At 47.7% G+C, this 19015-nt stretch overlaps 1 protein-coding gene across 2 annotated transcripts in view; it reads left to right on the plus strand.

Annotated features, from left to right (window-relative positions):
* The window catches only part of SFRP1 (secreted frizzled related protein 1), a 38484-nt gene extending 25656 nt beyond the window's left edge, over nt 1-12828 (plus strand). For both annotated transcript variants that reach the window (XM_028148659.2, XM_054720309.1), the window contains one exon: nt 12501-12828. In XM_028148659.2, coding sequence (XP_028004460.2) covers nt 12501-12823 — 323 coding nt within the window. In that variant the 3' untranslated portion in view covers nt 12824-12828. The remainder of the gene's footprint in view (nt 1-12500) is intronic.
* The last annotated feature ends 6187 nt before the right edge of the window (nt 12829-19015 follow it).

The raw sequence follows: 19015 nt of genomic DNA on the forward strand, positions 1-19015 counted from the left end.
TTTGGTGTTCTGAAGTGACTGTGCTGCTGCTCTAGCTGTGGTCAAGGTGACATTCGTCTTCCACCGTCCCCTTTCTGTGGCTGTCACGTCAACTCTCGTAGGCTGAGACAGTGAGGGATGCTGGGACTCCATGTCTTTAGCAAACCCAGGAAGGACCTGCCCAACCTCTGGGACTTCTCCAGGTTGGTACTAGGGTGAAGCCTGCTGGTGAGGCTTGTGTGTGGGGGTGTGATGAGTGCCCTCTGGCAATACCTGAGGTGTTGGAGGTGGGCTGCAGGAGGAGGGGCACCCCTCGCTCCCTGAGTGGCGCAGAAGCCCATGCACAAGGTGTAGGAGCACTTGGCAGGTGGCCCTGGGGAAAGGAACTGGGGAGATGTGCGATGTGAGAAATGGACACACCTGCTGGGGAGCTGGGCGCTGACGGGACTGTCCCATGGAGCTCCAAGCCATTGCCCGGGATTGTGACTGTCTTTAGAAGGAACGGGGCACCAAGGAGACCTGCCAGCTCTGCAGTCAGGAGCTGGGGAAACACACAGAAAGCATTTGCCACCTGAATGGTAGGAGTTGGGGGCAGGACCCCAGCATGTGGCTTGGACACCTGCTTCCTGCTAAGGTCTGTCTCGGTGGTACCCTGAGTCTTGTTCATCCATCAGACTTGATATGACTCCCCTCATATCAGGGCCTGGGGCTGTTTGTTCCTCCTCGGGGGCCACCATGGCCTCCAGAGCCATGGGGAAGTTGATTTGTTCATTGATTAATGTTTGTTTTTGTTGCTTCTTAAGTGGCTTTCCTGAGAAGGAAGGGCACAGAGTGGGAGCGTATGTATTCCCATTGCCTTTATTTCCCTTGCACCCACTGTCCCCTTAGGTCCCGGGACCTCTGCCTGTTACTTGTGTGTGAGGCTCCAAATGGGCGGAGAGAAAGACAAGGTCCGTGAAGGTCAGAGGACCTGGAAGCAGAAGTCCGGACATCCAGCCTTAGGCTGATGCTGCCCAGCTCCCTGAGCGGCCACTCTGAGGAAGTGCCTGCTGAGCTCTGCAGAGGTGCAAACCCCAGGAAGTAAAGAGGCGACCAGCTCGGAGTTAGGACGAGGGGCTGACTCCCATTCACTTTTTAGGTTTTTGGCTTCAACCAAACCTACCTCAGGCCAAGACAGATGTCACCATCGGGAGACCAGCCTCCCCTCCACCCTGTTTGGTGTGTGTTGTAATCCAACCAGATGCAGATCTGTTCCAGCAGGGCTTGGCGGGTGGGAGATAGGAGAACCGGATGTGCTCTGTCACCCCTTCCTGGAACTTGGTAATCAAGCCGGGGCACTGCCCCATGTCCTGGAGGTGGCGGGTGTTTGCTGTGGCTCAGGCTCCCACTGAACCTCAGTACCTGCCAAGCCCCGGAGACGGGCAGGCCGCCTGGGCGACTGGGTCTTCTGAGTCTCCCTGCTGTTTACACAAAGCCTAGAAAGACTGAAAAATGAAACAGAAAATGAAAGTGCAGAAAGTTAGACAGATATGTAGGGTCGGAAACATGGATCAGTAGGAAGAACCATAATATCAGGGATGGGTGAGCCAAGGCCTACGGTGAAGCCTGTTTCTGCTGCAGAGAGAATCCTGCCAGGGGTGGAATGAAGGATCTGGGACATAAGCTTCTTTTTTGTGTCCTCAGCTTGGTACTTTCCAGAAGTCCCGTGATGACTCAGAGGGGCGAGACCCTCTCTGAATCCTGTTATACCAGAATGCCCTTTCCCCTGGCCATCGCTGGACCAGGCAAGGGAGGTTCCCAGGAGAAGGTGGTCTGTGGCTTGGCTGGAAGGATGGGTAGGGAAAGTATACGTTTAGTCGGGATGTACCCTCTGCCTTCAGAAGGATCAACTAAGACATAAAAAAGGGAGAAGAGCCAGTGTGGCTCAGTTGTTTGGAGTGTTGTCCCACTCCGGCCAAGGGGTCAGGGCTCACCCCGGGCCTCTTCTCCCATCTGTCCAATGGGAACACACCTGACACTCCATCGTGCTTGGAGTGTGTCACATGCTTTTCGAGGGGAGCGGGGAGTGTACAATTGTGTTCGCTCTAGTGCTGGGCTATGCTCCATGTAAGCAAGGCTCCCGGGTGGTGTGGGAAGACGGGGGTAGCAGTTACCACCTGAGGTGGGGGTGCTTTTTTTTCCCTTGTGTGAATTTCAAGAAAGAAAGGAAATAGGAAGATGTAGAAAGGTTGCCAGTGCTGGGATGGACATTGAGGTTAAGTCCACATGGCTACACAGAGACCTAGGGAAGTAAAACGATTTACCCCGCTTTGCACAAAAAGGCCCAGTTCTGCTGACTCTGGACTTAAGAGTCCTTTCCTCTGAAATGCGCACCTCTTTGCTGTCAAAGCTTTTGTTTTCCCAACGTTGCGAATCCATCACTGAGGTTCAGGGGCCTACAGACCTGCAATTCTGAGGACAGTGCTAGACAGCTCGCGCGAAGCCCGCTGGTCCTTGGGCATGCCCATGTTGGCCTTGCTGAACTCAGCCTGAGTTTCTGTGAGTTTGGAGGGCTGTCCTGGGCTGCCAGCATGTTTATATACATTCCAACAGAGTCCTCAGACTGGGCCACTGTGGATGGCCACGGTGACAAATCAGAAAGCCCACCTTATCCCACCCCTCAAACTCTGAACCAGTGGTTCTCAAGTGTGGTCCCCAGACCAGCTGCATCAACATCACTTGGGAACTTGTTAGAAATGCTAATTCTTGGGCCCCATCCCATTGCTACCAATCACAGCTCTGGGGGTGGCTCATCCTGTAACAAGGGTCGCCTGCAACAAGTCCTCCCGGTGATTCTGATGACACTGAAGTCTGAGGACCCCTCCCAACAGTAAGCATCTCTCGGAGCCAGGGGTCGCTCATGGCTTTTCCTGTTCATTGGTTGCAAAGCCCACTCCCCACTTTTTTCCTTCCAAGAGGCCATTCCACACTCCAGCTTGCCATTTGTGTGAACAGTAGGGGGTGGAATGGAGAGGAATGGAAAACAGTGACCCTGCGGCAGGAAAAACTGTTTGCCTTGGCAGGTTCGCCCAGACGTGGAGCCAAGATTCAATCAATCCTAGTGATTGACTTTATTTAAGCGACTCTCCCATTCTCCTCTGCCTCCTGCTTGGGGAGGCGGGGAGGAGGGATACAGAGCTTACTGGAAGGAGGGGCCCAAAGCTCTTCTTTGTTCCACTCTGCGGCCCAGGCCCCTGCTGCCAGGGCTGCCAGTGCACACGTCTTCCCAAATAAAACCACCCCAGGAGCTCTTTGCTCTTAAAGTGGGGTTTTCGTTGTGCACCATTAGCTTAAACCAGTGGGGACTTAACACAGTCCATGAAATCGTGCAATTAGGCAGCGGCATCCTGGCTGGCTGACCTCAGGGCCGCTGTGTTGAGTGTGTGTGTTAGGGAGGAGCCTGTAAAGGTGCAAATTCCACTTTCCTACCCCTCTCCCCGCCTCCCCAAGATGTCGGGGGTCCAGAAAACAGAACAACATCAATTAATTTGCCCCAAGTAAGTACTCAAGGAGCATTTTTGACATCTGCTGTTTTTGTAAATGAGAGGAAAAGTAAGCTGCTTTCAGTCTTTTTGAGTGGGGTTTGTTTTTGCTTTCTTTTCTTTCTTTCTTCTTCATTTTTTTTTTTTTTTTTGGTAATGCATGTCCTGCAGTCAGTAAATGCATGTAAGTATGCAGCCTGTGGTTTGTGGTCAGGGGAGAGAGGCCGAGTTATTGTGACCAAGTGCGAGCTCCTTTCTTTCCTAAACGAGTTAATGGTGCCAATCACTGGCTCCTGCTGGGCACAGAGAGGTCTGTTAAGCCTCCATTGCGGGGCCTTTGTCAGCAAGACTCATTTGGCCCTAATGCCTCAAAGCCAGCGCCCCACGGTGCCCAGACCCTCTGCTGAGAGTTGGAAGGAGGCTGCAGTTTCTCACAGCCCAGCCTCTACCCAGCGCTGTTACCCAATCTCATAGGCTCAGTTGGGTTTGGGGACGATGGCGCTTTCTGCCTCAGGGACGCCCACCCAAGAGATTTGTGAAAATGGGGCAGGAAGCAGAAAATCAGGCCCTCTCTGTTTTAAGGCTCAGCGAGGTCTTGTTATCTGAACAGGCTTTTTCATCTGGAGGCTCTATGTGGGATGAGGAGCGTGAGCCAAGGCCACAGAGCTGATGCCCGTGTGCCCATCTGTGGGCTTCTCCTGATCCAAGGGGATGGTAACAGGCCACTTTGTACAGAGTTTGCCAGTCTTACCCGCCTGTTTCGCAAATCATCTATTTGGGAATGTCAGCCCTCTCTGCAAGAGAAAGCAATTGAGGAAAAAAGCAAGTCACTAGGAATCTGGGTGTGTGCTGTTATCTGCTGTGGGATGGCTTTTCTTGAGCAGCCACTAGAGGTGTCCCCAGGATCTTCCTGGACTCATTCATCCCCTCTTGCTTTTCTGCTTGGAGGAGCTATGGAATAAAGGGATGAGCTCTGCTGGAGAGGCCGGGGAGCAGGTTCTCACAGAGCTACGGGAACCTCCGTCTGTATGATCTTGGGCAAGTTACTTTGAGCATTAGTTGAACTAGGTTTAACATCCCTTCCAGTTCAAAGGAAATAATTCGGATTCTAACCTAAGTGTTTTTCTCTATCTCTATCTATCTCTATCTCTATCTATCTCTATCTCTATCTCTATCTATATATATCTATATATTTTATTGATTTCAGAGAGGAAGGGAGAGGGAGAGAGAGAAACATCAATGATGAGAGAGAACCACTGATCGGCTGCCATCCAAGCCTGCAACCTGGGCATGTGCCCTTGACTGGAATCGAACCTGGGACCTTCCAGTCTGCAGGCTGACTCTCTATCCACTGAGCCAAACCAGCTAGGGCCCTAATTGTTTTTTTATCTGAAAAATGATGGGAATTGATTAGATTGATTAGGGCCAACCCCTTTCCCCCAAAAGCACTTGAAAAAGCAGAATTCTCACTCAAACATAAGCCTTAAAGAAGCCCTAGCTACTGCCAAGCCTCTCTAGTTGAAGGGACAGTGGAGGACCAGGAAATGTAATCTTTGTGTTTCTTTTAAGATTCCACATTTTATGACTCATGTATATTTTAAGTTATTTAGAGACTATACACTTTTTTTTTTTTTTACAATTTTAAGTTTTTTGCTTCACAATAAATACAGTTAAAAAAGTCAAATAGTAATAAAAAAAAAAACTGCAGTCCCTTGCCCCAGGCCTTCTACCACTAATTCTCACAACCTAGAGGTAAAATTTTAGTAATTTTTTGTGATATTTAACATGGTTTTTCTTAATTTTAATTTTTAGACATTATTCATTTCCTGTTATTGAAGTTAAACATTTATCTGTTTTATAGTGTCTCCCCACTTCTCCTGAATATAGTTTTATTACACTAGAGGCCTGGTGCATGAAATTCGTGCACTCGGGGGCAGGGGGGTTCCCCTCAGCCTGGCCTGTACCCTCTCACAGTCCAGGAGCCCTCGGAGGATGTCTGACTGATGGCTTAGGCCTGCTCCCCATGGACATCCTTAGCGCTGCCGCAGAGGCAGGAGAGGCTTGCCAGCCATGAGGCCAGCTTCTGGCTGAGTGGCGCTCCCCCTGTGGGAGCGCACTGACCACCAGGGGGCAGCTCCTGTGTTGAACATCTGCCCCCTGGTGGTCAGAGTGCATCATAGCGACCAGTCGTCCTGCCGTTCAGTCGATTTGCATATTAGCCTTTTATTATATAGGATTGTTGGTTAAGTTCCTATTCAATTTTTAATTCATTCTAATTATTTGAGTATTATCTGGAGCTGAGCCATGTAGTGTACTGCATTTATATGTCCTGTACACCTTTGTGTTTTCCCTTGAGTTGCTAATTGCCTCATTTCATTTTCCCAGTTCTAATGTTTGTATTATGAACCCAGCCCCAAACTTCTCTGCAGGTACTCTGCAGGTCTCTTTCCTCCTGTTTCAGTCTGGACTGGCTGAGCTTTAGGCCTGCCACACAGCTGTTCTGGAAAAACCATTCTGACTTCCGTTGCTTTTATTTTAAGTTAGATCTTTGGTTTTCTGAATTCTGTGTCTTCTTGTTCTGCATTTTCTATCAAGTACACCAGGGAGTGGTTTCCTGAGAGGACATATGGGAGATAATTTTTCTTTAATCATTGAATGTCTGAAGATGTCTTTATTCTACTCTTACATGCTGATTGATAGGCTCCATATCTAATGTGGGGATTTTAAAGACATTGATCCGTTTTCTTCTAGCTTCTAGTGTTGCTATTGATAAATCCAATGCCATTCTGATGCCTGTTCCTTTGTATTAGAGGTACACTCTCTTTTTCTCTAGAGGATTTTAAAAGTTCTTTTTATCCCTGCTGTTCCCAGATGTCATGATTCATTGAGCTGGGGACTATTTAATCTGAGAGCTCATGTTCCTCATTTCTGGGAAGTTTTCTTGTATTATTTCTTTGATATTTTCTCCCATTCATATTCTTGGTTCTCTCTATGATGCCTTCTATTCAGATGTTAACTCCTGGATTGACCCACTACCTTATCTTACTTCTTTTGTTTCCCATCTCTGTGTCATTTTGTTTAGCTTTCTAGGGAATTTTTTCAGCCTTACCTTAAAGCACTTGTATTGCATTCTTTACTTCTGCTCTTATATTTTAAATTTCCAAGTACTCTTTCTGTTCTCTAAACATGTCTTTTAATAGCTTTCTGTTTTGGTTTTATGACTACAATATCTTATCTAATATTATCTTTGTACAAGTTTTTTTTTTTTTTAATGCTTCCTACATTGTCTCTGTTATCTCTGATTTATTTATTTTTCCTGATTTGTTTTTGTATGTTTTGGTCTCTTGTAGTTCACATTTAGAGGCTTCCTTCAATGTCCGCGGGTCCTTGGCTGGCCATTTGAATTTAAGAGTGAAGCACTAAACTGGAAGCTCTTTGTATAAATGCCTGTGATTTGTGGGTCCTCATGTTAGTTTCCTGTGGGAGCTGTAGGTCTTTCCTTGTGGGCTTCTAGCTTCTTTAGATGGAAACCCTTCAGTTCCCTGACTGGGGGATATAAATGCAGTGTTCTAAGACCTGAGGGTCTCACTACTCCCCATGCAGCACCTCACTACCCTGTCCTCCTGTCTGGTGTAGCCACGCCCACTGTCTTCTGGTTCAAACTTTCTGGAGAGAATCAAGCTCTTGGTTGCTGCCGGTGAAGGCCAGTCACCTGGCTCTATGGCCCAGACCAATAGCTCTGAGTGTCCTTACACAGACTTTTTACCAGTTCCTCTGTTTAATACAGCCTCTCTAATGGGGTGCAGAAGCACCCAGTGGCCCCGGTTCCTAAGCGTTTCTGGGTCCTGCAGTGAGGATCAACTTGTTCCTGACGGGCAGCGAGGTTTCAGCGTTCCCTCTCCCTGTCAAGCCAGGTTCCACCATCCATTTGCTTTCTATGACACTAAATGTTGATATGTTCTTGCTTCCTTTACCGTTTCCCTCCCTGTGTTTATAACTTTTTTTCACTATAATTTTTAACTGACTTCGGAAAGGAGTGGAAATGATTGCGTGTGCTCGGTCTGATATGTTTGGCTAGAAGTGGCCAGTGGTAAATCCACACAAACATTCCAGAAGCTTGGTGGTTGTCAGTGTGGCATACCTTCCCTTTCCACTTCCCACTGGTGCTTAGCTCCCTGGAATTCACCTCGCCCCTTGGGATCCTGGCCTCCCACAGGTCTTCAGGGACCGCCTGATTGCCAAGGCGAGGGTTGGAGTCTCACACTCGTTCTTAAGCTCTGCAGCCTTTGGGTCAAGGAGCACTTTGTCCCTTCAAAACACCTTCCCCTGGTGCTTTCTGAGGCTCCGGGCTGCCTGGGTTCCCATCTGCCTGCGATAACTTTTGTGATAACCCCTTCTTCCTCTCCCCTGCGAAGGTGCTCTCAGGGGTCCCCCGTTCTCTTTTATGTCCTTTACTCTTCATTGTAACTACGACCTGTCACCAGATGAGTCACAAATCTGATTCCTAACAGCCCCATCCCCACCTCTCCCATCAGATTTTTCTTATGTTCTGGCAGTAGTTCCGTGTCATTTGGTGTGTAAATGACTAGCCCTTGGCTAGAAGTTGCCCTACATCCAAGTGCCCTGTCTAGGTAGTTGGAAGAATAGTGGCACCATTAATATAAGCAGATCAGGAGGAAGAGATGGTTTTGAAGATGGGTTTGCCTAGAGTGTAATGAGTTTCCTATGCTCATTTCAGCCTCAGAAATATGGCCAAGCCTCATGGGGAGCATACCAAGGAAGTGTAATTTGGGAGAGAAAAACCATGGCTTGGGTGACTGAAGTGGAATGAAGCTTTAAGGGTCTACCTGAATAGAAAGGATTATTTACTTTAAAATTTCTGAGAAAGCCCCTAATTGTAGCCTTAAATTTGGGGTTTTCTCAGTTTCTAGGTCTCTGGGTTCTTGCTCGCAGTGACTGGTGAGCTGAAAGGTGGAGTCATCTTCTACTCTTGAAAGATGCTAAGTTGTTGCTACAAATAAACAACAAAAAAACGCCAGAGAAGTGTTTTGTTTTAGTTTGGAGTCCAGCTGTTGCAGGAAGCTGAGGTCAAGGGCCTGAGACCTTTGTAGCATTCTCCCCCAGGTGAGTGGGCTCACCAGGAGGGCAGAGAAGAAAGAGCAGTGTGGGGATGCTGGAGATTAGCTTTGCTGGCTACCCCTCCCCCCCCACCCCCCCCAGTATGCCCAGCATGGTGCCTCCGGATGGTAGTGCTGCTAGGCCTGCAGACTTCACTCTACGCTTTGTAGATGGAGAACAGACACTCAGAAAGCCCAAAACCAGATTTTTGTGGTCACACAGTTAGAACCCAGGACCCAAGACTCCATCACACCAGCTGCTGCCTCCTGGGGCGTCTCCTCCCTGCCCACCACCACCAGGTGCATTGCAAACTGAGAACACAGTCCAGGGGCGTAGCTCCTGGGGACCAAGCACTGTCAGCATTGGGGGCCTGGGAGGGGAGGAAGAGGGGATCAGTCCTAAACTGCTCCTGGGCCAGCATCCACCCCTGTCCCAGCAGTCCCTGGATGAGGCATGGTGGGGGGTTGCCCACGTAACCACAGGCACAGGGAAATCAACCGCGGACGGCTAATCGCCTATCCAAACATTGCTGGTAATCTGCATCCCTAAAATAAACCCTTGAAAGATGGAAAGATGTTAGTAATTTCTGGCCAGATGTGCCTCCTCCTTCCCTACTTTCCCCACCTCAAAAAAAGAAAGTGAGCCAAATGGCAGGGAATAAAGAGTCTAATGCAGAACACATTTCCATCATTTGATTTCCCCTCTCCCCGTGCCGCCCCCCCACTTATGTAAACTAAATTCCTTTACACGGTCATGGCAAAGGACCATTAATTTTTGATTTGAGTTGTGATTAAAGGCAACACAGTCAAAAGAGTGAGATAATTTCCACTGAAGCAATGTCATTTGAAACCCAGTCATGGTATAGTAGGAAAGAGCGGGGGGTCTTTGGGGTTAGGCTGGATTCTACTTCTGATTCTCTCTCTTACAAATGGAGGCCGCGTGTTTTATTACTTAACCCGAGTCCTCTCCCTGATTGTAAGAAATAATAATGCAGATTCTACACATGGATGCTGTGAGCGCTAAGTCAGAGCCACACGGACAGCACCTGTCCTGTGCTCACGGAGCGCCATAGGGTGGGAACTTAAGAAAGGACGGCTCATGTCTGTGCAGAAAAGAAGGCGCCTGCAATGCCAGCGGGGCATGCATCCCCCCCTCTCCTGGTGCTGGAACTGATCACTCACTCAGAGGCAATGCTTGGTTTCCAGCCTTCGACTTTGGGAAGTAGCTTGAGACTCATCTAACCCGTGGGGCCACCTTTCGGAGGGTCTTGTGAAAGGAGGATTGTTCTGACTGCCTCGCCTCCCTGCAGCATTCTTTGCTGCCTTTCTGTGTGGTTTCTCCTAGTCCCATTTACCCTGTTGGGGCCTGAGCAGTGAGTCTCCTCCGGCTGGTTCCTCACTCAACCCCGCTGAGAACCTTTCTTATTTAGCAAGCCACAGACTAGAACAGTCGAGGTCTTCTCTCAAGTGAGCCCCAGGTACACGGGCTGTAAGCCTACAAGGGAAGCTTATCCAGGTGGGGGCCTGTTTGGGCATGTCTGAGGTGAGGTCCTGGAGGGGAGGGGTTTTCTGCCGCTTTCTGTTCTGCACTCCCCCCTGCTGGTCCCACTACACTGTTCCCGGTGGGGGTGGGAGCCACGCATAATCGGTGGTGCTGGGCAATGGCTGGTTCAGGCTGGGGGGAGAGCTAAAGAAAGGAACTCCCTCCCATGTGTGTGGGGAAGCCTGGACCAGCCTGTGAGGTCAGTGCTAATCCTCAGCGAGAGAGCATTCTGCTGCCGGGTGCCCAGATCCTGAACCTTCTGCCACCCTTGGGAGTGAGGCATTTCATAAGCGACACCCGGTCTAGGGTGTTCTGTGGGGTTAAGCAGGCTGCAGGGTCTGGAATCCTTTAGTAAGGAAAAGAAAGCAGTGGGGCCATGCTTAATTTACTGACTTGGACTCATTCATTAAAGATTGTTCCTAGGACAATTTCTTCTCTCCTCCTTATTCTTGGGTTAGGCCAAGGGTGTGCTTTTTAATCAACTAAATATTAACTTATAAAGCCGCCACGAATGCAGTGTTTCCTTTGCCCCAACAGTCTCTTTCAAGCGGGAAGAACTCTTACCATTTCTTAAGTGGGTCATTTCGAAATGTGGGTGAAACTGGGAAAGGAGTTTGAGTTCCTCCCCCTTATTTTCTTGGTCCATTTCATCAGTACTCCAAGTTTCGGGTTCATTATGAAGAATTTTGCGCCCTAACCGGTTTGGCTCAGTGGATCGAGCGTCGGCCTGAGGACTGAAGGGCCCCAGGTTCGATTCCGGTCAAGGGCATGTACCTTGGTTGTGGGTACATCCCCAGTAGGGGGGTGTGCAGGAGGCAGCTGATCGATGTTTCTCTCTCATAGATGTTTCTAACTCTCATCCCTCTCCCTTCCTCTCTGTAAAAAAATCAATAAAATATATTTTAAAAAAAGACGAATTTTGCAACCATAGAGTCAGCATGGGCAGCACAGTGATTAAAAGTGCACATTCAGACATGGGTTTCGGTTTAGGATTAGTGACTTTGGGCAAGGTAACCCCTGTACCTCATTTTTTTCTCATCTGTTAGTTGGGGGGGAATAATGGCACCTTCCTCCTGGCGTTGTTAGGTTTAATTGAGGAAATGCATGGAAATGCTCAGCACACTCGTAGGCATGCCCTACGCTTTCATAATTGTTAGCTATTGTTATTTAGTTCAGATTCAAGTCATTCCTCATGGCTTGTGGGTGGGAGCTTTGTGTTATTAAAAAGAGGGGGCTGAGTAATTTTGAACTCAGAAGAATTCAGAGGATGTACCAATAGTCTGGTGACTAGCATCTAGAAAATGATTTCCAACTCCTTTGGGAATACCCGGGCTGGCTGGCCTCAGAGTGGAGTGGACTGTAACAGCCACGCTTAGAGAATGCCGTCACACTGATTTATCTTCATCCAAAGACCCTTTGCAGCCATCACTGAAGTATCTGGTCCACACGTTAGCATTAAAATAATGTTAACTCAGGATCTGTAATGACAAAGAAGAGAGAAGGCCAAGTTGATGGACTTGCCCTTTCTGCAGGGGGATGTGCTGAGAACAGAAGCAGCCCATGTACTAGATTAGACTTGAGAGTTCATTACTTTGATTTGTCTACCAGGACCCCACCAGGACTTGCTCTAATCTACCAGGAAATTTGGTTCCGTGTAGGTCTACTCAATGGATAGAACATTCGTGGCAGCCGCTGGAGGCTGATCAGTGGTTGACAAGACCTCAGCGGTGCCTGCTGTCAAAACTTCTTAAAAGGCACTCTGGTGGGGGCCCTGATTTTCCCAATGCTGAAGTTGGACATTGATGTTGAATGCACTTTAGCATGACAGTTTGAAGCACTTTCCCTTGTTGGGTGTGCACACATAGATTCTGTTTGTCTTATTCAGAGGACACAACATTTGAGGAATTGTATGACCCTTGGATGTTAAAAAACTAAAAAGAACACAACCCTCAGGGTTTCTCTTTAACTCCAGAGTCTAAAGCATTAGATTATATGGATTATATTGGATTATATGATCCCTTCCCTCTCTCAAAGCGTTGTGTGATATTCTGAGTCACTGAGTTTTAAAAAAGAGAAAAGTGTTTTGGTTTTGAAATTGTATTTGAGACTCCTAGCACCTTGCAGCAACTGGTAGGCACCACAGAACTAGGGGGACAGAGTCAGTTAACTGAGCTGTTGGTACTCATTTATAAAACGGTCTCCTTTTGCCTGCTGTTTGCCTTTCCTTCCACCCTCCTCTTCAGCCATGGGTGTGGGTTATTGTTGTCCATGAAAAGCCGTGTTCTAAAATTCTTGCTCCCCTTCTCTCCTCCCCCCTCCCTGCCCTCTCACCCACTCTAGCACTGAGGATGAAAATAAAAGAAGTAAAGAAAGAAAACGGTGACAAAAAAATCATCCCCAAGAAGAAGAAGCCCCTGAAGTTGGGGCCCATCAAGAAGAAGGAGCTGAAGAAGCTTGTCCTGTACCTGAAGAACGGGGCCGACTGCCCCTGCCACCAGCTGGACAACCTGAGCCACCACTTCCTCATCATGGGCCGCAAGGTGAAGAGCCAGTACCTGCTGACGGCCATCCACAAGTGGGACAAGAAAAACAAGGAATTCAAAAACTTCATGAAGAAAATGAAAAATCACGAGTGTCCCACTTTCCAGTCGGTCTTTAAGTGAAGCTCACGGGCAGGGCGGGTTGGGGCGGGAGCCCTGGGTTGGGGTGAGGGGTGGGGCTGAGCAGACAACGCTGAAACTCACTGCTTCTGTGGGTAGAGAGCGTTGTAATCCCATTGGCTTTCCTCTTGCAGCATCCCTACTCTTCCCTCCACACTCCCCTCCAGCCCCAGTATAGCCAGTATTTAAAGCCGCACACCCAGGTAGGGAAACCCTGTTAGATTAGGAAGTCTTGTCTGATCTCCAGTCTGGAGCCACCTGTCACTGAGTATAAGGAGGTGCAAAACCATTCAACCAGAGACACAGTCCACAAGAGACACACTCACTAAAAAAATAAAAACTTTCCACACCAAAAAAGGGATTAGGCAAAATGTAAGAGACAGCAGCAAGCACTAAGCCCCATGACTTTGTTTATGTCATTGCAAATCGATTGTGGGTCGATCAGCTAATTGATTCCTTTGGAACTAGGAAATTCTAACTATTGGGAAGACATGTTGCTTTCGGTTCCAGGGTAATTTCCTGTCTGCTTTAGGCAGACTTGGACACCCACCACACTTACAACTTCAGATCAGTTCCAGGGAGCTAGAGGTGCAGGGAAGAAAAGCACAGCACAGTATGTAGCAGTGAAAACAAAGGGAGGCCATGTCAGCCCTGCTTCCCCGGGGATTGCCTTTTGCCGTGAATCAGCCAGTCTCAGATGCCATGGGAGTGACAGCTGACATCCGCCTCAGTCAGGATTGAACCCCCACACATGGGGTGGGCAGCACGTGCTGGCCTCTGTGTGAGGAGGGGAAGCACCGCGGCACCAGGCCCACGGCTGAGAGAGAGGACTATTTTCAGACCCCAGAGGCCTTGGTTAGTGGTTTTTAAAAAGCATAGATAGGAGAAGAAAAGAAAAATTTAGAACAGTCCAGCAAATTGTTAGTCCCGGTGAACTGTAATTGGGTGAAGAGATTAGTATTCTAATGTCATCTGTTTGTTCATTTCACATTTTCTTAAGAACAACTGAAAAAACCTACTTTTCAAGGATTTTTTTTTTTTTTTTTAAAGTCCACACTGAGCATTTGAAAGGTGTGCTGAAGACCAGGGTCTCTTGTGCATCTGAGGCTACTTTCTGGCAGGGCGGTGCTATCGCTCGGCATTTTGGGTGGGAGGTGGATGTAGCTGGTGCGTAGCCGTGGGTCCTCCCTCCTGAGGAGTCCTGGATTGCTCTGGCCCCAACACAACGCTCTTCAAAACTCACAGTGCTTCCCATTCCTTTCTTTCCTGTGAAGAAATGGATTCCTTTCAACAGGTCAAAGACATTCAGAACAGCCAGGCTGCCTGTGCTCCTGCATTAAAAATTTTTATTTTTATTTCTGCAGAGGGGAAGTTAAGCCACCAGTGTCTCCCCACTCAAGGAGAGAGTTTCAAAGGCAATACCCCTCTGCAGTTTTTTCTGACTTCCCTAGAGATTCCTCAAAGCCTTCTGTTTAATAAATGATGTGTGCAAACCTGTTCACTTAAGCAACTTCATTCCTCTTGTTCAGTGTATAGGAAGCAGTTCTAAACAATCAATGCTAATTTCTCCCCCAAGCCTGATTCTTAATTCTCTGTAACACCTCGAGGACTTGAGCAGTTGTCCATCTGGGCGAGTGGTTACACCCAATGTAGCTGCTGCAGAGAGGCCGGCAAGTGTTGCCCACGCCGTCCTGGCCCGACACAGAACCAGTGGAACATGCTGTTAACGTCCGAAGACTCCAGACTGAAAAATCTGCCTGCCAACTTCGCTACCTACCTGAGGGTTATCCTGATGTAATTAACCTCTCACAATTAGGGATTCCCATCATTTTAATACCTTTTTTTGGTTCTCTCCAAACTTTAATCGTAAAGTGTTGGGGGGATCTTAAATGATTTGCCTGTAATTTTGAATAGTTTAAAAAAATGTGTGTATATATATATTAGTTAATTAGAAATATTCTACTTTCCTATTGTCAACTGAAATTCAGAGCAATTTCATGAGTGCATGGATCTGGGTCTTAGCTTTGGTTGATTAGCTCAAGAGTTCACTGAACGTATGTATCTGATGTGTCTGCTCGTTTTGACAGAGCATCATGCAATAGGACCCTCATTCCAAGGCAGTGGCCTTGGGAGAGGGGTCTGTGTGGGGTATTCGCAGTTACAGCAGAGAGATTATGGAAGAATAATAGGTGGCCGTGCTGTGCAACCCTCTAAATGGGAATTCTCAGGTAGAAGGTAACATTTTTAGAAAAAGTTCAAAGTAAATTGAAAATATGAATTGCAGCTGGATTTACCCCAATCACAGTGTCCTAGGACTTTGAGGTTTACTGTGGATTTGAGACACCCACCAGCTCTGTGTACAACACAGCGATTTCAGGACGCAAAGGGAGGCTGTGGGCCCAAGTCCGCATTGTTATCCCAAACCTTTGATTTGCTCAAGAAAGGCCATAACAAAACCAATGTGCATACTCATTGGCTTGGTCATCGGCTCCCAAAAGAGAAGGTGTGTGTGTGATGTAATTATTGCTAGTGCAAAGGTCCTGTTTGTACAGGTTTCAGATAATCATTCTGGGTAGAATCCTGTGAGGTCATTGGCAGAACTCAGCTCAGTCTTTGAAAAACATTAGTAATTATCTTAGCAGATAGGAAGGGAGGCGAGAATTCCAGGAACATTTTACTTTTAGAATATCCGGTAGGACACTTGGCTCTCAGTGCCACTGAATTAGCACCAAGGCGGAATCCAATCAGAGCTCCGGTTTCATTTGCATCTGTAAATTACAGAATCACCTTTTGCCAAACCTAGAGGCTGTGTTTCTCCTCAGACTCCAGGTTAACTAGTTGCCCTATTGTAACTGTACAGATGTGGTGGGCTCAGACGATCTGTTTAGAAGCACAGCTTCGGTCACTCCCACAGAATAACGTACTGGCCGTCCCGACCTGTCACCCGCAGACACAAAGGACACAGACACAATTTGTTTCCTCTAGTTCCTTCCTGTAGCACTCCTCTTTTAGAGTCTAAATCTTTTACAAAAGCTTTGAATACTGTGAAAATGTTTTACATTCCATTTCATTTGTGTTGTTTTTTTTTAAACTGCATTTTTACCAGATGTTTTGATGTTATCACTTATGTTAATAGTAATTCCCGTATGTGTTCATTTTATTTTCATGCTTTTCCTGCCATGTATCAATATTCACTTGACTAAAATCACTCAATTATCGATGATCATGTGAGCTGTGACTTTTTCCCCCAATAGTACACCACTCACCCGCTTCCATGGCACACTGACCCCACGCCTCATTTTTTTCAGTGATGTTTTCTGGCCTCAGTGTCATGACTTGCAAGGAGTAGCTGGGCGTGGGTGGGCTGGAGAAGCTCCTGGGGGCACCGCAGGCCGCCCTCACCCTCACCCCCCGTTTACCATCTGCTCCCATGAACGACTCCCAGGTGTGTTTCTCCTGGTTGTGTGTGTTTCAGATCAGAAAGAAGGTCAAATACTTGCTCTACAAGAATGTGTTTTTCCACCCTGCCTGAGTTTTTTTCTGGTTTCAGATGCTCTTGCCCCTCAGACACTGAGACCTTAGAGGGACCATTTTAATTTACAGATGGAGAAGCTAAGATGAGACATAATAAGAGTTTGGGCGTTGCTGGAATTAGAACCCAGGGCTCCCAAGTGCTAGTCTTGTGGGAACAACACGACATACCTCTGAACTTCCCCTTTGGACGCACAGTGTGGCCCTGACCAGGCCCATGCTGTTTCATATTAGGTTAGATGCTTCTTGCCTTAAGGAACTATTCAGTGCAACTTCTTATTCTGTAAGCAATTACAATGACAGTTTCAGTTGATGTCATCCCTGATGAACAAGGCATTTCCAAACCTCAGACAGCTGGCAATTTTACCTACAAGTGAGCAAATACTCCATCACACAAAACCACACCTAAACACAGACACCATTTTCTAGGCATGGTATGGGGATTGTAAAAATTCCACCAAAGTTGCACTCCAGTGTGGAAAGATTTTCTCATCTAGTGTACCTGACTGGTGAACTAGTGATACGCTAGCCCAGCCAAGGCAAATACTGGCATTTCCTTTCAGTTCCCCTGTGATTAATAAGAAGGAAAATGTCTTAGGCTGGGTGTGGATGGCCCATGGTTTCCCAATGCTGTTTGCATTTTTGTAAAATAAATCAGCAAAAGAGTGAAGTTGCCCAGGAGTTTGGGGTGTCCAAGGGGTGCTGGAACCTTGTGTCTTAAGATGCTGGCCCCACCCAAACAGAGGCCTGGCCTTCAATCTCTAGCACCTACATCTCTTCAAGGAATCACACCGGCGCTTGCCTACTTAGGGGCAGAAAGAGCTGAAGGGCCAGTCGCTATATTATCCAACTTAGGCTGGACTCACTTCTAATGCCACCTCCCCACCATGAATCCAGAGGTGCCAACATTTCGTGTTTGTTCCCAAGAAAGGGAAATCCGTACCCATCATCCAATAGTAATCAAAGGACGTAGGGAGAACCATTCTTAAATCTTAGTATGTATCATCGAGGGGAACTTGCTAACATGCAATTTCTGGCTCCCACCCTCCAGATGTTTGGGTTCTATCTAGGTTTGCCATGGGGCCCTGGACTCTGCACTTAGAACTAGCGCTCTAGGTTATCCAGGTGCCTGAAGTCCACTGGGTCTTACTTTGTAAAACATGCTAGTAGGACATAAGTGGCTGGGGATGAAAGATTTTTTTTGGGCATTTCCCTTTTCTCTATCCACACACTTCATATTACTGCAGCCCTTTCTGAAGTTTTCTGAGCTACTCTTACTAAGTATTAGTTAACAGAAGTCAGATACACAAGGTAGAGATTGAGCCTAACTCTTTTATCACTGGGTACGTCTGGCTCTCCAATGAGTGCTTCGCAAACTTTAATATGCATGTGAGTCCTCTGGAGACCTGGTTACAATGCAGATCCCTCTCCATAGGCCTGAGGTGGGGCTGGAGTTCTGCATTTCTTTCTTTTTAAAAAAATATTTTTTATTGATTTCAGAGAGGAAGGGAGAGGGAGAGAGAGATAGAAACATTAATGATGAGAAAAAAATCATTGATCAGCTGCCTCCTGCACGACCCCCCCCCCCCCCCCCCCCACTGGGGACTGAGCCCACAACCCTGGCATGTGCCTTGATCAGGAATTGAACCGTGACCTCCTGGTTCAAAGGTCGATGCTCAACCACTGAGCCACGCCAGCCTGGCTGGAGTTCTGCATTTCGGATGGGCTCCTGCTGTGGGGAGAGGCTGACCCCACCGGGTTCATTTGAAGAGCACACTGAGTAGCAGGCTTTAAGGGGCAAGCAAGAAGGGCTGCCAAAGCTCAGTAGTGTCATTGCTCCCTCCTATTGTAATGAAGCCATTTCCGGAGTGCCCACATAGGGCCCATCTCCTAGGGCCGTGGTCGGCCAACGGCGGCTCGCGAGCCACATGCGGCTCTTTGGCTCCTTGAGTGTGGCTCTTCCACAAAATACCACGGCCTGGGCGAGTCTATTTTGAAGAAGTGGTGTTAGAAGAAGTTTAAGTTTAAAAAATTTGGCTCTCAAAAGAAATTTCAATCATTGTATTGTTGATATTTGGCTCTGTAGACTAATGAGTTTGCCGACCACTGTCCTAGGGAATCAAAATATTAACTATGTTTTGGGTTGGAAAGAAAATCAAACTGCGGAAGGGTTACTGGTGAGATAAGACCTTGGTTCTTATCTTCTTGAAGGAAATATTTTAATCAAGAGACAAAGTGCAGCAAAGCAAGCAAGAACTTATTGGCCAACAAACTGAGGAGAGTAAAACAAGGAAGGGCTGAGCATAGAAGAAGCAACAGGAGAGCCTAGGCTGGGCTGCTTTGGCTCACTAGGAAGTCAGAGAAAAGAGGGCCTTGGAAACAGGGTCAGCGGGTTAGCCTGGGACGAGCTGCCACTGCCCATTGCTCCCCTGGTTACAAGTCTCTTTGGGATCCTTAGAGGGAAAAAATGGGGAAAGGAAATGGCCCAGTGTGCTCCCTGGCGGGGAGAATGTGCGCTGGATCCTTTGCTTTGAGGGTATTTATCTCTCTCTTGCAGGTGGGACTCTTAGGGGAGGTTTCAGGGGAGGCTCTCAATAGACTATTCATCAGCTCTCCAGGTGTGTTCTTTCAGGGTCATGGTCTCACTGATTGGTTCGAGCCAGG

Source organism: Eptesicus fuscus, chromosome 8, assembly GCF_027574615.1.
Source record: "Eptesicus fuscus isolate TK198812 chromosome 8, DD_ASM_mEF_20220401, whole genome shotgun sequence".
NCBI classification, from domain to species: domain Eukaryota; kingdom Metazoa; phylum Chordata; class Mammalia; order Chiroptera; family Vespertilionidae; genus Eptesicus; species Eptesicus fuscus.